The sequence below is a fragment of the Pyrgilauda ruficollis genome, unplaced genomic scaffold, assembly GCF_017590135.1.
Source record: "Pyrgilauda ruficollis isolate IOZ18807 unplaced genomic scaffold, ASM1759013v1 scaffold34, whole genome shotgun sequence".
Taxonomy (NCBI): domain Eukaryota; kingdom Metazoa; phylum Chordata; class Aves; order Passeriformes; family Passeridae; genus Pyrgilauda; species Pyrgilauda ruficollis.
Genome location: NW_024524822.1, coordinates 6,473,864 through 6,496,499, shown reverse-complemented (window position 1 = coordinate 6,496,499; position 22,636 = coordinate 6,473,864). Strand labels below are relative to the sequence as shown.

The following is a 22,636-nucleotide window of genomic DNA, read 5'->3' as shown; positions in this document are numbered from 1 at the left end:
TCTGAACTGGCTCTGAAGTTGGTCCTACAGCTCAGTGCTCAACAGATCCTGCACAGGAATTAGATCAAGTTTGTTCAGGTACTCCTATAATGCTGTATGTCTAAAAAGCAAATCATCACATTTAAAATGTTTAAAATCATTAGGATTTTAATGTTTTAAAAACAAAGGAGCTGCTTTTAATTTGCTGTTAAACCACAGCAGCCTTGTGGAAGATGTGCTTTCAGCATCTCCTGATATGAGTTACAAGGCCTGAGTGCACCCTGAACAAAGAATTGTGTCACTAAATTCTAGATGCAGGAACAGACAAAACACAGGGAGTATAGAAAACCACTCTCCTGCACTTCTGTACCTTTGTTTTACAAATTCTCCCCCTCAAGACTGGCACAGCAACTTCTCAGTGGAGGCAAATCTCTTCTCAGTATCCTCATTCTCTGGACTGCGCACACTTGTAAGAGACATCCAGGCCTTATTTCCATCTCCACAAGAGAAGGACAACTTACCTGAGATCTTGTTGCCAGATGATGTTGGAGCAGTTGTGGATGCCATAGGAGAGGGTGCACACACAGAGGAAGGTGGAGTCTGGCTCTTCATTGAGCTTGTCAGAGGTGTCTAAAAACACAGCACCACTTCAGGTCAGTGCAGTCTGTCCACTAACAAAGGTCCTTCTGACTTTGGTTTGCTATTATCAGTGTCATGCAGTGACTTAAGAATAAAACAGAGGTGGGTGGCTGCAGCACTTAGAAGAGCTCTGCACTCTTAGGCCCATTATGTCTTGACACTTAAATACAGGGTCAGACCTCAGCCTTTTCAACAAGTCAGCAAGCCTCCGTGGGCAGCAGCTCAATGATTGCAGAGGACAAAGACTTCTGCATTGGGTTTTTTTGATGGACAGATATAAAACCCAGCAGCTTGTCAACTATTAAGCAATATTTTCAGTAGGATAACAGGGTAATAAAGAACTCTCTTCCCTGATTTCCTGTAACTTTCTTTTTTTTGTGTGAAATTTAGTTGTAGCTACCTAACACAGCTTCCTTTGCTGTTAGCTGCAACCATCACTGCAGCAAGGCTGTGGCCATTAGAAAGCTGCATGTCTCCAGAAGTGACAAAAGGCAAGACATAACATAGATATGCCTGGCATCACACTGTCAAGGTCACAGATACAGAAATGGTTTGTCAAGAATGCAGGGCAAGCTATGAAAATTAAACCCCCAAACTCTGCTGAGCATGCCCAGGTAAGTATTCCACAGGGAAAGGGTTCTGTATCAAAATACCTGTTTGGCTTGATTTGTAGCAACAGTTGCCAAAACTTGATGGACTGCTTGGGCTGCAGAGTGAGGTACAGATGATCTTAAAAAGAAAAATTAAACAATTATATTAATAAGTAGTCTGAAAGAGGATTTCTTCTCCTCTCAGAAAGCACAGCTCACAGAAGCCTTGAACAACAGCCACTATTAAAGATTCCACACACAACTCCAAAAGAACAAATCTGATTAGAGAATAAACCTCTTAAATGAATCAGCCACATTTAACAAAGGAAGTCTGTAAATGTGTTTAAACCTCTAGACTGAAACGATCAAGTCTTCTCCAGACACTCTTGTCTCTGAAGAGAGTCAGGGCTTTCTATTTCACAGGGAGTTGATGAAAAATCAGCAGGTAAGGGGATTACAATTTTATGCCTAGTGGATAACAAATTTAAGCAGCTTCCTTCACAATGTGGAGTCCAGACACGTACACACAATGCTCAGAAATGCTGAGTAAGGAGGCAAAGTTGGGAGGGGGTGGAGGGAGCATTTCCTGTCTTTGAAGTGTACTATAAACATTGACAAAGTCATGGAAAGAACTATGATAAAATTAACCTGTATTCTACATTGTAAGTTCGGTATTTTTGACCATGAAATAAAAACCCCCAGACAATTGCTGCAGAATGGCAGCATCTCACAGGCTGCAGGATCTGACCTTGGCACTGTGGGGCACTAACAAATCACACCAGTGCAACTTGGGAACAGCCAACCAGTTTTAGCATCTCCTCAAGTCTATGGCCCACCAGGTGCAGGAGCTTCACTGCCACAAGACTTCAGAAGCTTAAATTCAACCATGATTGCACTCTCTTGGTGGCAAAGCCCAGCTGTCTTACCCAGGCAGGTAGTTTCCATCTTGACTCAGACCAGAAGTTCCCTAAGGCAATAACCAATCTCTGGCTGAGGCTGCAAGTCCCAGACAGTGAGCAAATTTGGGCATCCTGTCTGTCTGCTAAAGCATGAGGATTCCCGAAGTGCATTTACTGTTTGGTCAGCTGCAGGCCAATTCACAGGAATTTTCTACCATATTCTGAAGGAAAAGGACACAGATATGACACATTTTGCATGGACATTTGGTCTTGGATATGGTTTTGTGCCTTAAACAGCTCTGCTTTACTAGAAAGTCCTTTCATCCTTCCAGCCATGAGTACCCTCTCTAAATTGCCTGGCCTGGATTTGCCCTCTGCCCAAAACAGAAGTACAACAAACAATGAAAACTTCAAGATTAACACTGGAAAAAGTTGGTGTTGGGATGGTACAGCTGTAAATGTCAAGCTTGTACTGAACAAAAAAGAAAACTACAGAAAGCCTTTGAAATTCATGAGAGGATGGGACTTGATCTCAAGATCACTTGAGAATGCTGTGAAAATGCTGGGCTTGACTTCAGTTGTGGAGAAAGGATTTTTTTTTCATTGACAACTAGGTATTAGTAACTGGACTGGGACCACCAACACACCCAGTCACAGCCCACTGAACAACTGATAACAACTGAAAAATCATTCCTGCTTACCAACCAAAGAGTGTGCTGGGGCAGCAAAAGAGAGCCAGGATGTCTGAAGTAGCAAAAACTGGTGAATTAATTTTGCTGGGTGAATGCTTTTCATTTTAGTGCTGAATCTGACTGGCAAGCATGGTTCATTTGGGTAGAATTTTTAGAAAGTACATTTTTATGAGGTCAGCTATAAAGTAAAACTGTAGAAAGCTTCCAAGATATCAAGCTAGCTGGGGCTCTATAAATTAGAGAGATCAATCAATACTGCCAGTCTAAAACTACTTGAAAGTAAGACAGCTCTTTAACTACAGTTCAAGTGAAAACCAATCTCATTACATATTGCTCACTCACAACCTTCTCTGTGCACAGTCAGTACTTCCTACCTTTTTTCATCATAGTTCTGATGAAACAGAGAGTGGAAAACTCTTCCTGGTCACAACACTACTTTTAGCCAAAAAATTCCCAAGAAGACCTGTCTGCAAATTTGACTTTCAAAAGATGTAGCAATTCCCTTCCCCATTCCAGTTTATCACTTTTAGGAAGAAATAAAATAGCAAAAAAGCACCCAAGCTATTTCTCAATTAAAGTGCAAAAGAAACCATGAGGTAAATGTCAAAGTGTCCAGTTGAGTACCACCACTGCGAGACTGCTCCCTTTTTAAAAAGCTCAGTCAAAGGAATTCCATGTTTTTTCTTTGACAGTGAAGAGTACACACAAATGTGTGAAAATCAGTGGTGATGCAACAACAGCAATTGTTCCAGGAGTACATACAGTTCCCAGTTGTATGGATAAAGCATTTGGAACTCCATATATAATCAGAGATACGTGGTGAATTTATCCCTCTTCATGCAGTAAGCCCAACTTTGTACAGACTTCTCAGTGCTGCCCTTGCCTCCCCAGCCCAGAACTGGTCATGCACTGCCCTGGTCTTAAGCAACAGCAGGAACTTCAAGCAAAGACAGTTCCAAGGTCATTACAATGACAGGGAAAAAGCCTAGTCCTAGGCTGGTGACAGAGCTTGGTGATAAGGCAGAAATCTCTGGAATGAACTGAGCTGGCTGTTGTCTGCAGGAAACAGAGTAAGGAAGCCAAGTGTTACAGTTAACTCACAAGAAATGGTAAAAAATTCAAGGTTAAATACCAGAAGTCAACGTTCCTAGTTTACTCCCAAGGAAGAGCCCTGCAGCTCTGTAAGGTTCCAAAGTGACTGACCCTCAGTGACACCCAACCCTTCAGTCAAAATTCTGATGTCAAAACATTTGATACAAGCTTCCAGAAAAGCCAGAGCATAGTTCTCTCTCCCTTCAGGGGTGACTCTGGGAACAGGCAGAAGAGGCAGAACTCCAGAGAAAGTTCTCTCAGCAAAGGATGACAAAGTAGAAGGAAAACATCTGGACAGGCTGAAGTCACAGACCACACTCAGTGACAGAGGGCTGCAATTCCCTCACTGAAAGGGGCAGAAGAGAGGTAGTGATTTGAGAGATACCAGGACCAAATTTCATATTAGCAGTAAAGCCACTGAATCCCAAAAGGAGAGGATGTACATAAATGCATTTCACAGACAAATGGAGAAGGAGGTTAATACTGGTCTCATCATTTGTTCAGGACAAGCCATTAGCAATTCCTTGAATGACCTGGTAAGATCTTTTTTTCAATCCACAAATCCAATCTAAAATGCACCCATTTTAGGTCTTACACAGCCAGACTCAGTAAAACATTGCTACTGCTCCCCACTGGCAGATGTGCTCCAATGCAAATGCTACCAAAGGCCACCAGAAAGAAGGGCAGCACTCACTCACCCTATTACTGCAGAGACTGCTGGGGTCAGTGCACCAGACTTGAGTTCTCGAACATTCACCACCTGAGGAACGTTCTTCAGAGTTGATTCAGTCAAGGAGGTGCTCACAGCTTTAAGGAACAGAAAAAACGGGAGGGGAAAAAAAAAAACAGATGTAAAGAAAATCTCCATATTAAGCATTTAATTTCATTCAGTATGGCCTGAATAATTCCAAAAAGATCCACAAAAGATTCTAGAACATATATAGTGTACCTGGCCTGAAACATTTGGAACCTCAGATTCCATTAAGGACAAAAGAAGTGGGCAGCAATCTATATAGCTGGTACATTTTTTGCTTGCTGACCAAATCGAATTATTATGAACTCTCTCACCAACACTGTAACATCTTCTGTTAACAGAAATGGGAATTTCTCAGGTATTTTGTACCAGCAGCTTACAGGAAAAAGGAAGACAAAGGAACACTAGATAGCTCAGAGGTGCAACAACTACAGATGTGTGCCACATTTTGTTTGATGATCTCCTCCTTTGAGAGCACTAAATCCCTGTGAAAGCCCCATTCAGCTGCTCATAGGTCACTTGGGCAATTAGCCATCCTTTTACCTGGGGACTGGTTAGCAGCCATCTGCCTCTGCAGAGCTGCAGCAGCAGCTGCTGCTTGTGGTGCTGGAACAGTGACAGTGGGAGCAGGGGCTCCATGTTTCACAGTCTTTGTTGCAAGCATGGTACTGTCTGCCCCTTGTGGGATGATTCTGTTTGAAGATGTAGGCACTAAAAAAAAACAAATTAACAAAAGTATTAGTTCAATGTTTCTCTATAAATCAGGGAGTCTTCAAAAGCCTTTGCTGAACTGCAGTTCTGCTAAGTACACAGCTTCCTTCTGACAGGACTCACGTGCAGGCCATTCAAACAATCAACACAATCTGTCCCTGGCAGATTTTGGTATATCCCAAGGAATTTAGTAAGTCTCAAGAGATGTCATTTCAATGCATTAGAAGACTTCCAGTTTGCTGTAACAGACACTTCTGCTGACACCTTATTTTTCTCTCTGACTGCAGAGATTAAAGAAACCTCTCTTGCACAAGGAAAACTGAGTGTATGCAAATGCAGCTCTTACTGAGACTTGCTGGGCTCAGAACTCCTAACCTTGGCCACAGATGCAGTAGCATTCCAGTTTCTTAGTCTTTGGGCAATGTTTTAAGTTACTGCATTTTGAAAGAACCAGGGTGTCACAAAAACACAATCATTGAGTCAAGGTGTTTCAGTGCCTTTAGCTCAAGTTCATGAGGTTACAAAGCCACTCTGTTACTGCTCCTGGGAACCTGGCAAAGTAAATCTGTATCCTGCAATCTCATTTCTCCAGGGCCTGAAGCACTGGCAATGGATAATACAGTAGTTAAAGTACCCACAAGACCACATTGAGAAGAGACACTGCAAACACAACTCACACAAAGTACCCAGGGAGAGCTGTTGTTTCCCAAAGGATGGAGACTGAGCCATCAAACCAGGCTGGATTGAGGGAGTTCGGACCACAGGAGCATGACGAGGGACTTGGACTGGGGCAGCCTCTTCTTCCTGGTCCACTGCTTGGGAATCATCATTCTCCAGTGACTGGGAAACTGAGGATGTTGAGCTGACTTCATCCAAATCTTCATAATATCTTGTGGACAAGAAGGCAGATCGGGACAAATTTGCTGCAACATCAAAATTCAGTATGAAGTTGAGGGAACTACCCAGTGTAACAGCCACGACAAATGCACCCTATTTTAGGATGGTCTCCTATTGGCTTGTTTTATTCATGCATTGATAGGATTTGACTTCTTAACTGCCTGGAAAGGCAGCCTTCAACCAGACAGCAACTGAAGGCAAGCCCTCCTGAGAGCAGATGGGAGAATGGGAAAGGAGAAGTAGGGTTGAGTAGTCAAAAGCTAGTAACAGGTCTCAGTCACACAGCAAGTAAGTCACCTTCCCAGAAATATTAGCAGACTTCTATAGTCACTAAAGGTTTACCTGGAGCTGTAGACCTAATTGGTGGAGTTTTCCTCTTGGCTAGAAAATTCCTCAACTGTGCCTGCTTCACTGGGGATAACTTAGCTGGAAAATGGAAGGCAGTTATTAGTCTACAGTCAAACTGCAAGTCAGAAAAAATAGTTTATGCACATTTCTGGCAGGAAGAAAGAATAAATTAATTACCAGGTGCTTTGGGCAGAGGTTTGGCATGTGATTTCAAAGTAGTTTTCATCAAATCATTGCGCAGGCTTTCAAGGTCACTGTCAAAACTGGGACAAGGCAGAGCAGTGAAAAAAACAGCAGCAGCAGAAAGAAGCCAACCAAAGCAGGAACAAAATCAGGCCAAAGTAGCCACTAGAACCACAAGCATATCTGGAATTGGCTCCTCTAGATACTGCACGATGCACCTTTAACTATTTTGGAAACTTCAGTAGCCATTCACTTCTTCCCCTGAAGTCAGACAACCAGCAGTATCTCAGCCTGGAGCCTCTATTACCCCATTTACTAAAAAAATTCTTTAAAATTTTAGGGGGAATTTCTGCTAAGCATCAGTGTCCAAGAATCCAACCAATGAACTTCTGTATTACCTAGGCATGATTTAATATAATCCTTAAAACGTCCTGTCCTCCCTTACCATGCCCACAACACATCATTCTCTGAAGGATGCACCCTTGCACATTGCTGGGGTAAGAGAGAGGGAGGAATTGATGTTTCACACACCTCTGAGCACTGTTCAGAGGTGCATCACTGGGAACACTCCACTGAGATGTCTGGTTGTAGAGGCGCAGCTGCTGCAGGCTGTTCACCAGGTGGTTCAGTCTCTTCCTCTGCTGGTTGATGATTTCCCGGTTATTTGCCAGGGTGTTGAACAAAGTCTCTCGCTCAGGGACTATCAGACGCCTGCAGAGATCACATCAAGAGACAGGGATAAGGACCATTCTGTGCATCTGGGTCTCAGGCAGGCAAGAAAACACCAATGGTTTAGTGGTTCTGGCTACTGAAACTCAAGGTCAATCACTAAAGCAGTTCAGTTCATTTCAAATACAGATTTCTCCTTTGAATGTGCTGCCAGTTTATTTATTTAGCTCAATTGCTTTAAGATGTTTTATCTATTAGAAAGGTTTAATTAGCTGCCATCAATTAATTCTGCAAAGCTTACAGTCTTTTTCTATAAGCACTATTTGCACCGTGCACAGAGACACAAGCCTGTAACATGTATGAAGCCAGAGAGTTCAAACCTATGGCTCCCATTAGGTGTCTGAGACAAGCTTTACCCCCAGACCCCTCAAAAAAAAAAATTAAAAAAAAAAATCACACTTTTAAACAGAAAAAAGTCTTTGACTATTGATTATAGACTAATTCCCAATTCACAGATGTAGTTCTGTCCTCCACATTCAATTACTTACTTCTGCTTTCTCTTCTGCTCCAGGTGCCGGTCCCACTCCAAATCCAGGACGTCGTTCACATCCTGAACAGCAAACTTCACGTACTGGTGCAAGCGCCGGATTTCCTGCCACGCAAATAAAGGGAGTTTTAAATTCATTTCAGAAATCACAGTTTCAGTTGAAGAAGATTAAGACTCTTTGGGCTCATTCAATCCAAGCCACAGAGCACTTGCCTGTATTTCTGCCTGGAAACTTTTGCAGGCAAAACAGAACCCAACATGGTGAAAATTTATGTAGCAATCAATAGGGTACACACTGTCCAGGGTTTGCCCTGGACATTTCATCTCAGCTCTCAACTAAGAGTAATACTGTCCATAATATTTGCAAAACACTGTCAGGTTTTTACAAAAAGGATTTTACAAACACCAGGCATTATACAAAACAATCCTTATTTCAAATGCCACTACCAGAGCATGAGTCATTTGGTCCCATCTTACAACACTGAAACTTCTAACAATTGTAAGTGATCAAAGCTTTGCAGGCTGCTCAAACAGCTCTAGAATAATAGCATTCACAGACTATGATTCATGAAAGCACTCACAAATGCTCACACCTCCCACATTAAGGCAAGGAATTAATTTGACTTTTATAGGTAGGAAAATAAAAATAAATAAAAAGCAAGGACAGAGAGTAAAGTGACTTATCCATGACCATACAGCTGCACAACTGCATCAGCTATGCCAGAGACCTCTGGCCCCAAGCTCTGCTCCCTAAACAAACCCAGAGCTCAGTCTAATTCCTGTGATCCCTCCTGCCTGGCATGGCACGACCCTGGCTTGGACTCCAACCTAGTGAAATGGGAACTGCAGCTGGTTTCAGGTCATCTCAACAGAATGTTCACCTAAATACAATGAAGCAGCCAAGGAATACAGCTTGAGGAGAATTCCACTGCAAATGCTTTCAAGATACAGCATGGAATTCTAGTGGGACCTCTCCAACCTGAAAGCAAACCCAGTTCTGCTGTGGGCTTAGTGTTAAATACTGCCAAGCCCAGGTTTCCTTTCCCCAGCACCTACGTGGCAGCAACTCTCTGGATACCAAACTGGTAGAGCTGACATCAGAAAAGTCTCGGGTATCGAAAACCTCATTGAAAACTAAGACACAAAGCTGCATAAGGGAGCTTTCCTCACCCAGGAGAATGGGGATGATGTAGACTGAGCAAAATTTCAGAGTCAGCACACAGCTTTCTCAAAGCAAACTTTCACAAAGTTGACCCAAAAGCTGTCTCATTCCATTCAAATACACTTCCACTTCTCTCCCACTGTGTTCTTCTTTCCTCATGCTCCTTTCTCTACACAGTGAAACACATACTTCAAGATTATCATCTCTCTGAAGTCTCAAGCATAAGCTGTAAATGTCACAGAGACACCCTGGACATCAAAGCAGGCATGCAATTAAGACTGTGAATCAATCAACAGAATCCAGGTGAAGATTAGAGATCAGACCTAAGAGAAATTACTTTGTGTCAGCGGATTTCTAGTAACTGCATGCATGGTCTTGATACCTAATGCCACAAAGATGACATTCAATTATGCCTTCAACCTGCCAGTCAAACCTCTTGAGGGGAACTTATCAGTGAATAAAAGACCAAGTATCATTTGTAGGGCACATTCACTCTACTTTGCTTAGGGTTAAATAGCCTTCATCACCAGAGCTGTAACAAAAAGTGCTTCACCCCTACTTTCTTTCTTGTCTTTGAAAGCCTCTTTATGTACTGCTGGTTATTTTCCTTTGTGCTCCAGCTTTCAGAATATCATTAAGCTTTATGCTCCACCATCCATGAAATTAACCACACAATTCTGTAAGTCATAATAAATCATCAAATTGTTCCATAAGGCACTTGCTCAAGATAAAAATAATTCCAAGAACTCTTCTATAAAGTGTAGGAAAAAACCCAACATTCTTTTAACTAAATCCCTGAGCAAACACTACAGGCTGAGAAGGAACAGGATGTCAAGAGCCACATTCTAAGATTAGAATAGACATGGATCTCAGGTGAACTACATCCCCTTCAGAAGGAGTTTTGAATCATCACTGCAAATGGCAACAACAGAGAGGAGCTTCAGGAGAGGATTTCCAGCATCTCTTGCAATCTTATGGAAACCAAAGCTCACCACACATTTACTAGACTATTTACTGAAACAGCAAATACTTAGGGCAGAACAACAATGCTGAGCATTCGCACACACAAACCTAAGTTTTATTTTATTTAAAGCTCTCTCTCAGAAGTTGGCTGACATGATTCATACCTGAAGCTGTGCTTCACTCTTGGGATCCAAAGGTTTCTTATAAAGCAAGTGTAAATACCCTGAGCTATGATTCTGTTCATTCTGTTCTTTAGCCTCTTCTACCCCTGCAAATCCCTCCAGCAGGGTTGTCTTCAGAATACTGATATCTCCATGAAGTGACTGCAAAGTGAAATAGAACAGATGGGACAAGGTTCAAGGTAACATTTTCTACTGCCATTTCTAGCACAAGGGCTTCTGCAAGCATCTGCCTGAAAGCACAAAGGCAAATGCCCCCTCATTAACACAGCAGAGTGAGATATTCCATCTACAGCTCTGCTGCAGCAGGTTAAGGAGGAACATCAGGTGAGGAAGAGTCTCTGCTGGTTCACAGTTTGAAGATAGCCTGCTCACCTCTGTTGTCTCTTTAATTTCCAAGAGGAAGGTGTGAAGATCATCTGACTCAGTTCGCAGCATCTTCATTTCCTCTGGAGTTCCAACTTGGAAACAGGCTTTGGAAGTCCGGGCCTTCAGCTCCTCCATCTCCTTTTGGAAATGGGCAATCTGCAAGGCCAAGTGGAAGAAAGGGCAGCCACTGAAAACACAGCAGGGTCTGGAACAAATGTCTCAGCTCTTGGATCATGCCTCATCTACACCATAAACACTGGTCACTTTGCAGCCAAAGCAGGAAATTCTTCTTGAACATTAACAGGAAAGAATGCTCCATCTTCTCAACACAAGTGACTGAAGATGACTGAACAGGACACACAAACAACAGCTACAAACCAGGCTGATCATCTTAGGAAGAATTTCCGTTCTGATTCCTAAACTACTTACAGACACCATCAGAACACAGCTGAACTGAAGTGCTTGAAAATCTCACCTCTTCCCTGATTCCTGCTATGACAGGGTCTGACTCCTTCCACTGGTGGGTCTGTTTCTCTAAAGCTGTGCTGGGGAGTGCTGATTTGCCCTGGGGGCAAAAAAAATAGACAAAACCAAAACCAATATTAAGGATATATCCATTGCAACAGGGAGTTCAGAATATTAAAAAAGGCATGGTGTTAGAAACTCCATTCAGACACCCTGATTATAACATAGGTCAAAATACAGTTCTCTAAAGACATGCAGAGAACATTGTTTAGAACCACGGATTTGCTACTGTTTCAAAATCAGAACTAGCTAACTCTTTGGCCTAAGAACACTAGTTCAGTCCAAGGAATTCTAAGCAATTCATGGGCCATGAAAAACATTCACCCTCCAAAGAACCCAGTCAAGTTTCTGTTACCTGAGCAGAGCTTGGCTTTGCTGCTGATGGGGTGATTTTGGGTGTCTTCTGTACCAAGGGAGTTGAAGGAGAATTTTGAGCAGGACGTGCCACTGGAATTTAATAAGAACAACAGTAGTTGATGAACTTATATAAAGCTTGAGGAAACAGGCTGTGATCAGAAACAATCACCACTATCAAATCCAAAAGCAGTAGTGCTATGGGCCCCAGTACAAGAACCTTCCCCAGGTGCCTTTTCACTTCCATTCAACTTCTCTTGTGACTACTTTGAACTCTGGTCAATGCAGATGGAAGGTAAGGCACTGATTTGTGTGGCTGCCCAGAAACATTGAGAGCACTGAAAATGCCAGAACTTCTGGGCAAACTTAAGCAGCTGAACATAATTATTTCACATGTGGCTCTCTGAGAAATAAGAGCACAAATGGAAAAAATGCTCAGTTTCAAGACAAAGTGATTCACATCACAATGCTGTGCCAATCAGGGAGGGCCTCTGGAGCAGGAAAAGCAACAGGAAAAACAAGCAAGAAACCAAATGAAGCTCCCTGTGTCTTAAAACTTTTAGAATGTTTTTCATAATGCATTATTCCCAACAATAGGGATCAGACTCCTACCCGTGGCAGGCACAGGGGATGAAGTCTTCAGTGGTGTGGTAGGAAGGGCTGCAACAGGCGTGGACTGGCTCAGAGCACCTCCAGGAGCAGTTTTGGAACTGGTTGAGAAGGAAAACATTGTGGAGGTGCTTTGCCCACTGCTGCTTGTAGGAGAAGAGGTGTCTACAGCACTGAACCTGCAACAGAATGAATAAATGAGTGAATGAATGAATAAATGAATGAGCACCCCCTGGGATCAGCAACTACTCAAGCTCCAGATACAAAATCACGAGTGTAGCTTCTGGAGATAGTGGGAAGGAGCCATTCAGGATAATTTCTGAACACATGGAACCACAAGGACTTCTATCTTAGATCCTCCCATGAGCAAAAGCTAAATGCCAGCAAAAAACACTACCCTGCTTCAAATGCACCTCATCATTTTGTTCCAGCTATAGCAAATCCGAGCTGCCCTTCAGTGCTCATCTCAGAGTAAGGCTCAAACAGAAATGCTGCAAGAAAATATGAATTTCTATTCATTTGCAAACTCAGCTCCTCAAGGCAGCCAATTTAAATATTCAGCCAATTCACTGGTGTATCATTTGCTTGATACACAAAATATAAAAAGTCCTAAGAGCTCCCATCAGATTGTAGTGTAGTAAAGATTTTTCTAATTCAAAAATAATCATTTAAACCATCATAAACTTCTTATGGTGCATTTACATGAAAGTTCTTCTCCTTAAAAAGCAGCTCCAATTAACATAGCTCTGCGTTTTAAACTACTTTTTCTACAAATAAAGAGCAAGTCAGCCTCAGGAGTTGGAGGGAAGAGTGAGTATGACATCTGAGAACACCCAAACCCTTTTTGCAAAGATTCTAATCAATATTAGTTTTTTTCAGTTAGTGTGAACAAGCTTTGAAGATTCCAGATCCTGTGCTCAGTGAGCAAGTGTCCATTTAAGAACAGAACCAAAAGGTCTGGCACCTTCTCTGCTGAACACAGAGTGGCAAAGCAATCCATCAGCTGTGGCTCCAGCTTCCTCTCAGGCTGGGGGTAAGGAACCTTCAATAAGCTGTCAGAGAACCTTGTGCTATCACCACCCCACTAAAACAGTCCCAGACAGAAAGGATTTCCTAGCAGTCCTTAGCCATGATTTGCATCAAACCAAAGCACAGAATCACTGTTTGATGCCTATGAAACAAAGATATAACCACCACCACCCCACCGCCAAGTCTCTGGCAATTTATCAGTTTAAATTTTTGGCACTGTCCCCTGACTACTACCCATGAACAAAACCTCTGACATGGGAAGCACTGAGGGTTTCCACAGCCACGACACTCTTGGATAAAGAGGGGCATCCTCAATGCTTTCCTGGGAATGTGGGGAACTGCTGTCAGGGCAAAAAGCCAGACACCATCTTCAGAACTACCATACACTATCCATGCCTGCAGCAATTTAACAAGTATCCAGCCCCTGCATTCACTGCTAAATCTATTTACTTCTCATTGAGGTTCACTTTGACTGAAGAAGCTGAAGGTGCAAAAGATGACTTCTGTGCAGCAGGAGCTGTGGAGAGCAATGGCCCAGATGAGCTGTCTGCAGCTGGCTTAAAGTTCATGGACCCAAAAGGAAAAGAGGTGGCAGGAGCTGTTGTAGTGCTGCCGACAGAAGCAGGAGTCACAGATGCCTTGGAAGAAGCAGAGGAGAAGGAGAATGTTGCTGCTCCAGTCAGAGCAGGAGTCTGGGCTTGCTTGGAGGCATCAGTGGCAAAGGAATATGCTGGAGGATCAGCGCCTGTGGAGCCAGGAGTCTTCACAGCTGAGGGCATGAAGGAAAAAACAGCTGCTCCACTCCCTGCTGGAGGCTGACTTGAGGTGGGCACAGTGGGAGCAACAGCTGGTGCTGTGTCAGGCTTTAGAGAAGTTGGAGGAGTGGTTGGACTTGTGGCAGCACTCCCTGCAGGAAGACAAATGGGAAAGGAGGAGGCTCATTTGGCTGCACTGAGTAATGGCAGAAGGTATTGCAAGACCAAATCTGTTTGATATGGACAGCTCAGCACTGCTTCTCTCACTGGACAGTGAGGAAGAGAGATGGGAAAGCTGGGCTTGCAGTCCCCAGTCCCAGCAAGCTATACAGAAACTGTACAAAGTCCTGATCAATAAAACAGTCTGTTCAGATTAATGTTGTCTGCAGTTTCCTGTGAAAAAGCTTCACCTTCCTCCATTGATTTTGATGAGGTTCCTGCCATCTCAAATAAAATAGGCAGTAAGCATACAAGGTAGCCAGCACTGCAGGAAGGCAGGCTGCCAAAAACCAGCTTTCTGGCTGGGAACGGAGAAGCAAATTTGGGCACAGGGAAGAAAATGGTGCATTTGCAATTATTTCTCCATGAATGCAGACAAGCAAAACAATCATCTTACCTGCCCACATCACACTACACAGGGAAACACATCTATAACTAAAACAAAACTACTCCTCTTCACCTGCTAACACAATTTTCACAGTGCTGAGGAAAGCTTTAAATAGGATTTAAATAGAATTTTGTTTAAATAGGATTTTTCTGCAGTCAAACCCCTTAGTTCATATCATGACCTCCTGTGGCAAAACTATGAAGGAAAACCATCACCTCTCTGAAGTGTGCTGGCTGTGCTCAGAGCTGGGCAAAGAACCTCCTAAAACTGGTTTGGTCCTATTCTCCAGAGGCTGATTGCACAGGAAAGTCTAAGTGCACTGCCTGCAAAGTGCTTGAGATCCCACAAACAAACAGGTTTAAAGGCTGGACTTGATGATCTTAAAGGTCTTTTCCAAACTAACTGATTCTGTGATTTGGTGAACATGACTAGGTATTTTCACACACATACACAAAAGACAGAGAACAGTCAAAACACCCAAGGACTGCTCCCCATTATCATTATGAAGAAAAAATGTTTTCTGTGACCACATACGACTGACTACTGAACTGACAGATCAGTATGACAAAGATCCACAAATCCAAGTGCTCCCCTGAGCCCCTGGAGCACTCACCTGCTGCCTTTGGAACTCTCTCCCCTACCAACTGCAGCGGCTCCGGGGTCACAATAAGTGACCTGACTCCTGGGTTTTGGTTGATCATGTGAAATGGGCAAAGCACGCCATCCGTAGAGAGCAGGATCAGAACTGGAGCTGGAGCAAGGATCTTCTCATCACCTGCCAGAGACCACACATGTAAGTCCTGCAGTCAAAGCTTCCTGTTCTGTTCCTACTGGAATTGCCTCCTTCATGTGACTTTCTTCACACAATATTTCTTACATTTCTACCTTCTTGCTTTCATTTGCATCTTTGTTCCCTTGCTTCTCTGTCAGTGCTCAGATCTCTTTATCCTTTTGTATTCCTTCATGTTCCTGACTTCATGTTTCATAAAAGGGTTATTTGACAATTGAATGTCATCTCCTGAATGACAAAGCCCAACTTTGTCACCCATCAATTCCTGTGCCAAGCTTTTTCAGATTTTGAAGCAGTCATTTTTCCTCACTGATACTCTGCTCCCTCCTTCAATTCCTTTCAGCAATCCCCACATTCCACTGGGCTCTGTCCTCTCATTAACATTCATATGCATAAACTACAAAACGGAATTGCTATACAGGAAGCTTTTTAACTTTAAAGAAAGCCAACATCAAACAAATATCCTCGTGATCTGAACCACTGATATAAGATACTTGTGTTTTATGCAGCTGCTTTGTGAGTCTGCTTCAGTACAAAAATTCTCAGAACAGTTAAAGGCCCCAGAACACACTCTGTATTTCTAAAATTCTGTAATGGTTTAACTGTGCTTAATTACACGCAAAAAAACCCAAACCCAACTCATGTAGAGTGCAGGAAAAATCTGCTATAATCATGGTGCTTTGTTTGTTAGGCAGCACAGTGAACAGCCATTTTTCTTTACTATTGGTTCTTCAGGAAAACCATGCTAGGGAAGGGCAGTTTCCACTTGGGAACAAGCTCCAGAACAAATCAGGTTTCTCTGCAACCTAAACTTGCTGTGAACTGCAAAGCCAATTAATGTGTAGCCAGACTCTTGTGTCAGAACACAGAGAATGTGTTAGCAAAAAGCTTCTCCAAAAACCTTTCTAAAAACTCTGAGGCAGCACAACACAGGCTTTAAAAAATTTGTCCTGACAGACTTCTTAATCCAGTAACTGCATAGATTAACAGAGAAAAGGCTTCAAATTCAATATGGCATTCAAGTACAATGTTTGACCTCAATTCCCTACTGTAGGTTTTTTTTCAGGTAAAGGTCTCAGTTAACTGGCACCCTCCTGTGCTCTTTAGGAACTCCTGACTGCAGTACCTTCCACTCTGCCTGAAGGCATCTCTATTTCCATCTGTCTCTGGCCTTCAAGGTAGAATTGTCAGAATTCACTGAGATACAACACAATAGCTCAGATGTAGCTTCAGACTTTGACAAAGTACTTTGAAGGGCCTTCAGGCAGCACAGAAGGTACAGCAATAATGCAGCTGAGATGTAGAGCACAGCAGGGTTTAGGCAGTACAGACCCTGTGCTTTAATGCAGAATTAAAACCTACGCATTCACCTCAGCGATCTTTGCTGTTTCTGGCTTTGAAACCAACCCACTTTTCCTTTAGATCCATGCAAATGTACTTGATACAAAACAGTTCTGCAAAAGGACATAAGTGACAAGAATAAAGAACACCTCATGGGCAGCCTGAAATCCCCAGTGTTAGAACACAACTCCTTTAAACTCACTAAAATCCCAGTTCTGAGGACAGATGTAACTCAGGAGCTTTGTTTGCCATGTCTGTTGGTGTCATATCCCAGGATGCAGAAAGCTCCAGCAAAAAAATGTATTTAACACTTCACCCCTGAATCCTTACCCAGAAGTAAAGCCACGTGCTGTGGGTTTGGTATTAAAACAGCAGGAGGTGTGTCACTCTGCCTTTCAGAATGATCTCCTAGAACTCTGAGCACAAAGCTACCCCTCAAAAATATCAAATACACCTAGATTTTGGACTACTCCACAAGAAAGGTAAACAAAACTTACTGATCACGATGGGCATGTTACTGGTGTAGTCCACAGCAACACCAACGGGGAGAGTGTCATCGCTTTTATCTGTCAGAGGAAGTTCTGCTCTGCTGGAGTCCTCCAAAACCCACGATTCCCAGTTCTGCAAAAAGTAAAATTATTGTTACATCAACTACTGCTTTCCTGTGACCAGCTCTCTTCAGCACTCCAGCTTACAACAGCTGAAACACCAGCTAAAGAGTATCTACTTAAATTTGTCAGATTAACAAATGCCAGAAAGATCAGGGTCCTTCACAGATTTGTATGTGACTTCTCATGCATCACTGCATGTCAGAGATCAGACATTTTTAATGCTTAACTTCAAGTGATTACCTCCCATCAATCACTTTATTACAGTGCGTTCGACCAAATTTGAGACTGCCAAGTGAATAATGAAAAACAGACTTCTGGCACTTGGTTCACACATCTCTTGTTCATCTAAGAATTATCTTCAGATTATGTACAATTTAGAAGCTTGTTTAGTTTTGGGATGTCTTAAAAAAAAAAAAAATCAACATCTCATTGTATTCCAGGTCTTATATAGGTTATACTTGGAGAAGGAAAATGTACGTTTGCACAGATGCAACACAAAATATATTCCAAAATTGATTGAAAATGTTACCTGATCCCCCTGCCTGGCAAGAATGCTGACTTCTGTGGAAGCTGCTGAAGCTGCCAGAACTAAATCCCTGTAAGCATGGACACAAACAGGTTAAAACTAACATGACAGTCCACTACAACGTCTACAAAAAGGAGGAACATAATCTGTGGAGAAGAACTGATTCCTCAGACATGCATACCAAGGGAAGGACTTTGCCATGATTCCTGCCACTCACCATTCCTCCACAAAATTGAGGAAGTAATGATGCTGTCTCTCAGTGCAGCTCGTGTAACATGGCTCCATGAAATTCACAAACTTCTCTGGTCGCTTCTCTTCCTTTTTCTGTAGGATCAACATTGATAATTTATCCTTCAATGCACAAACCAAGTAAATTCCCTTAAATTTGACAGTATCAGCACACACCAATAACGTCACAATTGGATCCCAGCAGAGAACAATTTACTCATTGATTTTCAGGTGGACCCTACTTGTTCCACTTAATCCCCCAACCTCAATCCCATGATTTACAGCAGTACCAAACTCAAATTCTACGCGGTGCCAATATCAACAACAAAAGCAACTCTCCATTGTCATGAACAAGTCAGGAACAAGCCACAGACACTTGTGTCACTGTGACTGCTGGCACTTACAGGCAATATGGCTATGACCACTTGTGGAGACATCTCCAGTGTCCCATCAGCCTCTGCATACACGATGGCAAAGACATATGTGCCAATCCAAAGTACATCCAAAACTGAAAGAGAAAGCAAATACCTCAGCCAGAAGCACTTTGTAGTAATACTTTCTTGTTGATTTTAGCACAGCACACAAAAGGAAATGACAAGCAAATGGCAACTAACTCCTAAACTATCAAGCTGAAGAATCACAGAAAATCACACTGTAATTTCATAACCAGGGCTATATAGCTGCTATAACTAAAGACAACAGGGGGAACAATGAGCAAAATACTTTTGAAGAGAAAACAAGTTAAAAAGTAATAAAAAGATGCACCTTTAACAGGATTGTCCGAGTCATAAAAGGGAGGACAAGGGATTACTTTCTTCTCCTGCAGATTCTGCAAATAAAACAACTCTTAGACAGAAAAGGCAATGAACAAATCCAATTGCAAGTTTTGCAAAAAGCTCAGAGAAGTGGTTTAGAAGTGGTTTAGAACTCACCCATTCTTTAACAATCATGGGCCACTCTGAAATCATGACTTCAGTGACCAGTGCAAACCTTAAACTAAACCAAATATTGGCCTAAGACACTTGAATATTCCTGAAGCACTTGGGTAGCATCACGTGGCTCACACCATGTGCCACCTAACCAAATTCTGTAGTTTGTGATACAAAAACCAATCAACCAACCAAAAAACCCACAATCAAAAACCCAAACCAACAAAGTACCATATTTTAAACTCCTGAAATCATGAGGCCTTAACACACCAATACTCACAGGCAGATATTGCACCACAGTGCCATTTTGTCTCCCTGCAGCCAGTTGTTTTCCCTTTGGGCTCCAACACACTAGGCAAAAAAAAAAAAAAAAAAAAAGAATTTCATTTGCCTTGAGGAACTGGAGAGGTCCCACAAAAACAGGACCAATAAATTAAAACTGCTATTTTTTCCACTATAAAAAATCATGAATCTGAATCGAACAAGGCATCATCCACTCATAGAGAAGGCAAGACTATACAGGTCAAAACCCAACAGGTGATGATGCTTATTTGCTTGTTTTCCTGGAAATGAGTCAAGCCTGAGACAGCACAAACCACAGGTGGTCACGTTTGGTAACACACAAGACTCAGCTGCTTCAATCAACTGGGAAAGAGTAATTCCATTGCAACACATTTTCTGAGTATCAGAGTTTAAACCCTTCTGTTTTGTGAAGAATTTTAAGAAACATCCTCCTGAGACAAGCAACCTATACCTGAGTTTAAACCCTTTCCATTTTGTGAAGAATTTTAAGAAACATCCTCCTGAGACAAGCAACCTATGTTTATACACCACTTAATCAGTGTTTCCTCTTTAGTGTCCAACATTCTGCGTGCCCTCCAAGGCTTCCACTCACCACATGTGACAGCAGCAGAGGATGGGAGTGTGGCATAGACCTTCACAGAGTCTGTGACCTGCAGGACAGAGATGCTGCCATCAGACAGGCAGACGGCCACCATGGTGGGACTGGCAGGGTTCCACTTCAGGTCGTTGACCATGGCTGCACTTCCCGAGTCCTTGGCCAGTTTGTGACAAGCAAATGCATGTTTCTGCTGTTTTGCCTTTCAGGAAAGAGAAATACACAAGACAGTCAAAGTGGAGCAAAAAACCAAACTCTCCTGAAGCCACAGTTCAAAGCAGTTTTGACCTGCCTATAAATTAACAACTGATAAAAACAAGCAGATTTCGAGCAACTCCTTTACAAGACAACCCTCACAGAGACAGAAAATCCCACCCCAGCTACACTTCTCCTCTGCTGTATTCTGAAAAAAAAAAACCCAAACCCAAGGCAAAGCCACTTGGCTCATGCTGTACCTGATTTAGGAATGTGCGGACATCAAAAAAGCTGATGAAGGACCCGACCTCACTGGACATCATACAGACAGACAGGGTGAGATTGTCACAGCTCAGAGCCAGGTGCTGCATAGGAAACTTCATGGGAACCAGAGTACTCTGAATATTCTCCACTTAAAACACAAAAGGAAAGGAAGATGGAATGAAGGGGACAAATTTAAATAGCAGGAATTGTTCTTGTAAAACGAGACAACAAATTTATGCAATAATCCTCAGTCCCACGAACAGCAGCTATCAAACGTAACACACAGAAAAACTGAATGAAAGCAAATCCCTTCATCTCTATCAATACAGTCCTGACAGTTACCAAATTTCTAAGAAAAGAAAATGCCACTTTCCTTCCTCAGTAACCTGAGTAATAGTAAGTGGAAAGATTTTTGGCTTTATTTATGTACGTAGAGAGTGGAGCAGTCACTAAGGAGAATGAAAACCATTTTGCACTCAGGTGGTGCAACAGTGATTGCTTCCCCTCTCCTGGACAGTCATTTAGTCAGAGTGGGTGACTCAGTGTGACAACTCCCTCAGTGTGTCCCCTCCACTCTCACACATCCCTGGCACGTGCACAGGCTCACGGCTCAAAGAATGGCTACCAACCATTGCTCCTGCCTTCCCCCACAAGAAAATGTGGCAATTCAAATGCCTGACACAGAATGGCAAGGACTGTAACATGTATCAGAAGCCAAGAGCTCCATGTCACAAACCCCTATAAATCTGTCTCTGCCAAACCCATGAGTTTCAAGTGTGTGTTACCAATTTTATTGGGATCTTCTCCCGGCTGTTTCTGCATGAGAAGATCTCTGGTGTGGAAGATCTGCAGGCTGGTCCCCCCTCCAGCAAAGACCAGCCCATATTTGTTGGACACTGCGAGGAGGCTGGAGCGCTCTTTGGGAAGATCATCAGGAGCATCAAAGATGCGAACCTTCTTCAGTGCTCTGAACTGAAAATCCTGTTTGAGAGAGTTGGGAAGAGGCTGTTCACATGCTGCCCAAGAGGAACAGTTTACTTTGGCTTCTCTAAGACAGTAAATGCAGGAGCCTCTGGCCACTCCATCACATTTTCTGTCTCATCCATGAAAGACTGAGATCAACTACTTTTTTTTTTTTTTTCCCATTGGTTAAATCCCACTTGTACCCAGTGCTTGTGTTCATAAAATCTGCCTGGGACATCTAACCTTCCCAGGAGCACACCAAAACCAGCCAAGGGATACAGAGGAAAAGAGAAAGGAATAAAGAAAAGATGGGACAGGACTGAACAAAACTTGCTGCTACATGCACACATTTGCTAACCTACATACCAGTAACTCCAATCAAGCACCTGAGTTATTCCCAAATAACTGCCACTAAATAAGTACATTCCTACAATCTGAGGAGGATGTAGGAACTCAGAAACTTCTGCAAAACAAACAGCCCAACCACCCTGTTTGTGAGGGCAGAAGACAGCTGCACAAAGACCCATAATCACTCCAGGAATCTGTTCCCCCGTGTCCCTTCTTGCCCAGCCTCACAGTAACACTGGGTGACGCAGGACGGGCTAGGCTGGCACTACACAGCAAGACTCCAGCTCACCCTGCCCCACAGCCACACTCCCCCAGACCAAGAGATCCCAGCACAAAGCATGCTGACAGGAGGATTTGGAAACATATCACTCTTTTTCCAAAACAAGGTTCTCCAACTCTCCTTCATCCCTGAAACTGCTCAAGGCCAGGCTGGATGGGGCTTGGAGCAACATGGTATGTTGGAAGGTGTCCCTGCTTGTGGCAGAGGTTAGAACGAGGTGAACTTTATGGTTCCTTCCAACCCAAACCATCTCCCCAAGCATTAAACACCCTTCCACACCGAGGCCATGCCAGCCTTCCCTTTTCCACCCCACAGGCTTGTACCATACTACACTGGAAAGTCCTCAAGATTGCCCAGAAAGGCTGTGGAGTGTCCCTCACTGGAGACATTCCAGACCCGTTTGGACTCAATCCTGTACCATGTGCTCTGGGACGATCCAGTCTGAGCAGACAGCTTTGACCAGATGAGGTTTGAACCCCTGTGGTCCCTTCCAGCCTGACCCACCCTGCGGTTCTGTTTCACAAACACTGCAAGGATGCCTCAAAAAGCCCCGCCATACCCTGAGCTGACCCGCCCGGTTTGTCAGCCCCAAGGTCCCAGCCAAGCCTCCCCCAGAACTCCCGCAGCCCAGGCCGAGCCTTCTCCAAGCCCCGTTCCCCTCCGGCTCCAAGCCAAGGCCCCCCGGCCCGAGTGAAACAGCCTGTCCACCCT

General features: G+C 43.2%; 1 protein-coding gene across 3 annotated transcripts in view; it reads right to left on the bottom strand.

Moving 5' to 3' along the window:
* The window catches only part of NUP214 (nucleoporin 214), a 38,700-nt gene that overhangs the window by 15,914 nt on the left and 150 nt on the right, over positions 1-22,636 (bottom strand). For 2 of the 3 annotated variants that reach the window (XM_041474845.1, XM_041474847.1), the window contains exons 2-26: positions 21,120-21,315; positions 20,331-20,482; positions 19,873-20,077; positions 19,258-19,328; positions 18,814-18,877; positions 18,453-18,556; positions 18,038-18,144; positions 17,824-17,890; positions 17,181-17,304; positions 15,166-15,327; positions 13,641-14,097; positions 12,165-12,340; positions 11,554-11,645; positions 11,149-11,238; positions 10,680-10,829; positions 10,290-10,448; positions 8,002-8,105; positions 7,316-7,495; positions 6,779-6,864; positions 6,596-6,679; positions 6,034-6,279; positions 5,189-5,356; positions 4,590-4,698; positions 1,272-1,347; positions 501-609 (exon numbers count right to left, since the gene is read on the bottom strand). In XM_041474845.1, coding sequence (XP_041330779.1) covers positions 501-609; positions 1,272-1,347; positions 4,590-4,698; positions 5,189-5,356; positions 6,034-6,279; positions 6,596-6,679; positions 6,779-6,864; positions 7,316-7,495; positions 8,002-8,105; positions 10,290-10,448; positions 10,680-10,829; positions 11,149-11,238; positions 11,554-11,645; positions 12,165-12,340; positions 13,641-14,097; positions 15,166-15,327; positions 17,181-17,304; positions 17,824-17,890; positions 18,038-18,144; positions 18,453-18,556; positions 18,814-18,877; positions 19,258-19,328; positions 19,873-20,077; positions 20,331-20,482; positions 21,120-21,315 — 3,538 coding nt within the window. The remainder of the gene's footprint in view (positions 1-500; positions 610-1,271; positions 1,348-4,589; positions 4,699-5,188; positions 5,357-6,033; positions 6,280-6,595; positions 6,680-6,778; positions 6,865-7,315; positions 7,496-8,001; positions 8,106-10,289; positions 10,449-10,679; positions 10,830-11,148; positions 11,239-11,553; positions 11,646-12,164; positions 12,341-13,640; positions 14,098-15,165; positions 15,328-17,180; positions 17,305-17,823; positions 17,891-18,037; positions 18,145-18,452; positions 18,557-18,813; positions 18,878-19,257; positions 19,329-19,872; positions 20,078-20,330; positions 20,483-21,119; positions 21,316-22,636) is intronic. The other variant, XM_041474848.1, reaches the window with a different exon arrangement.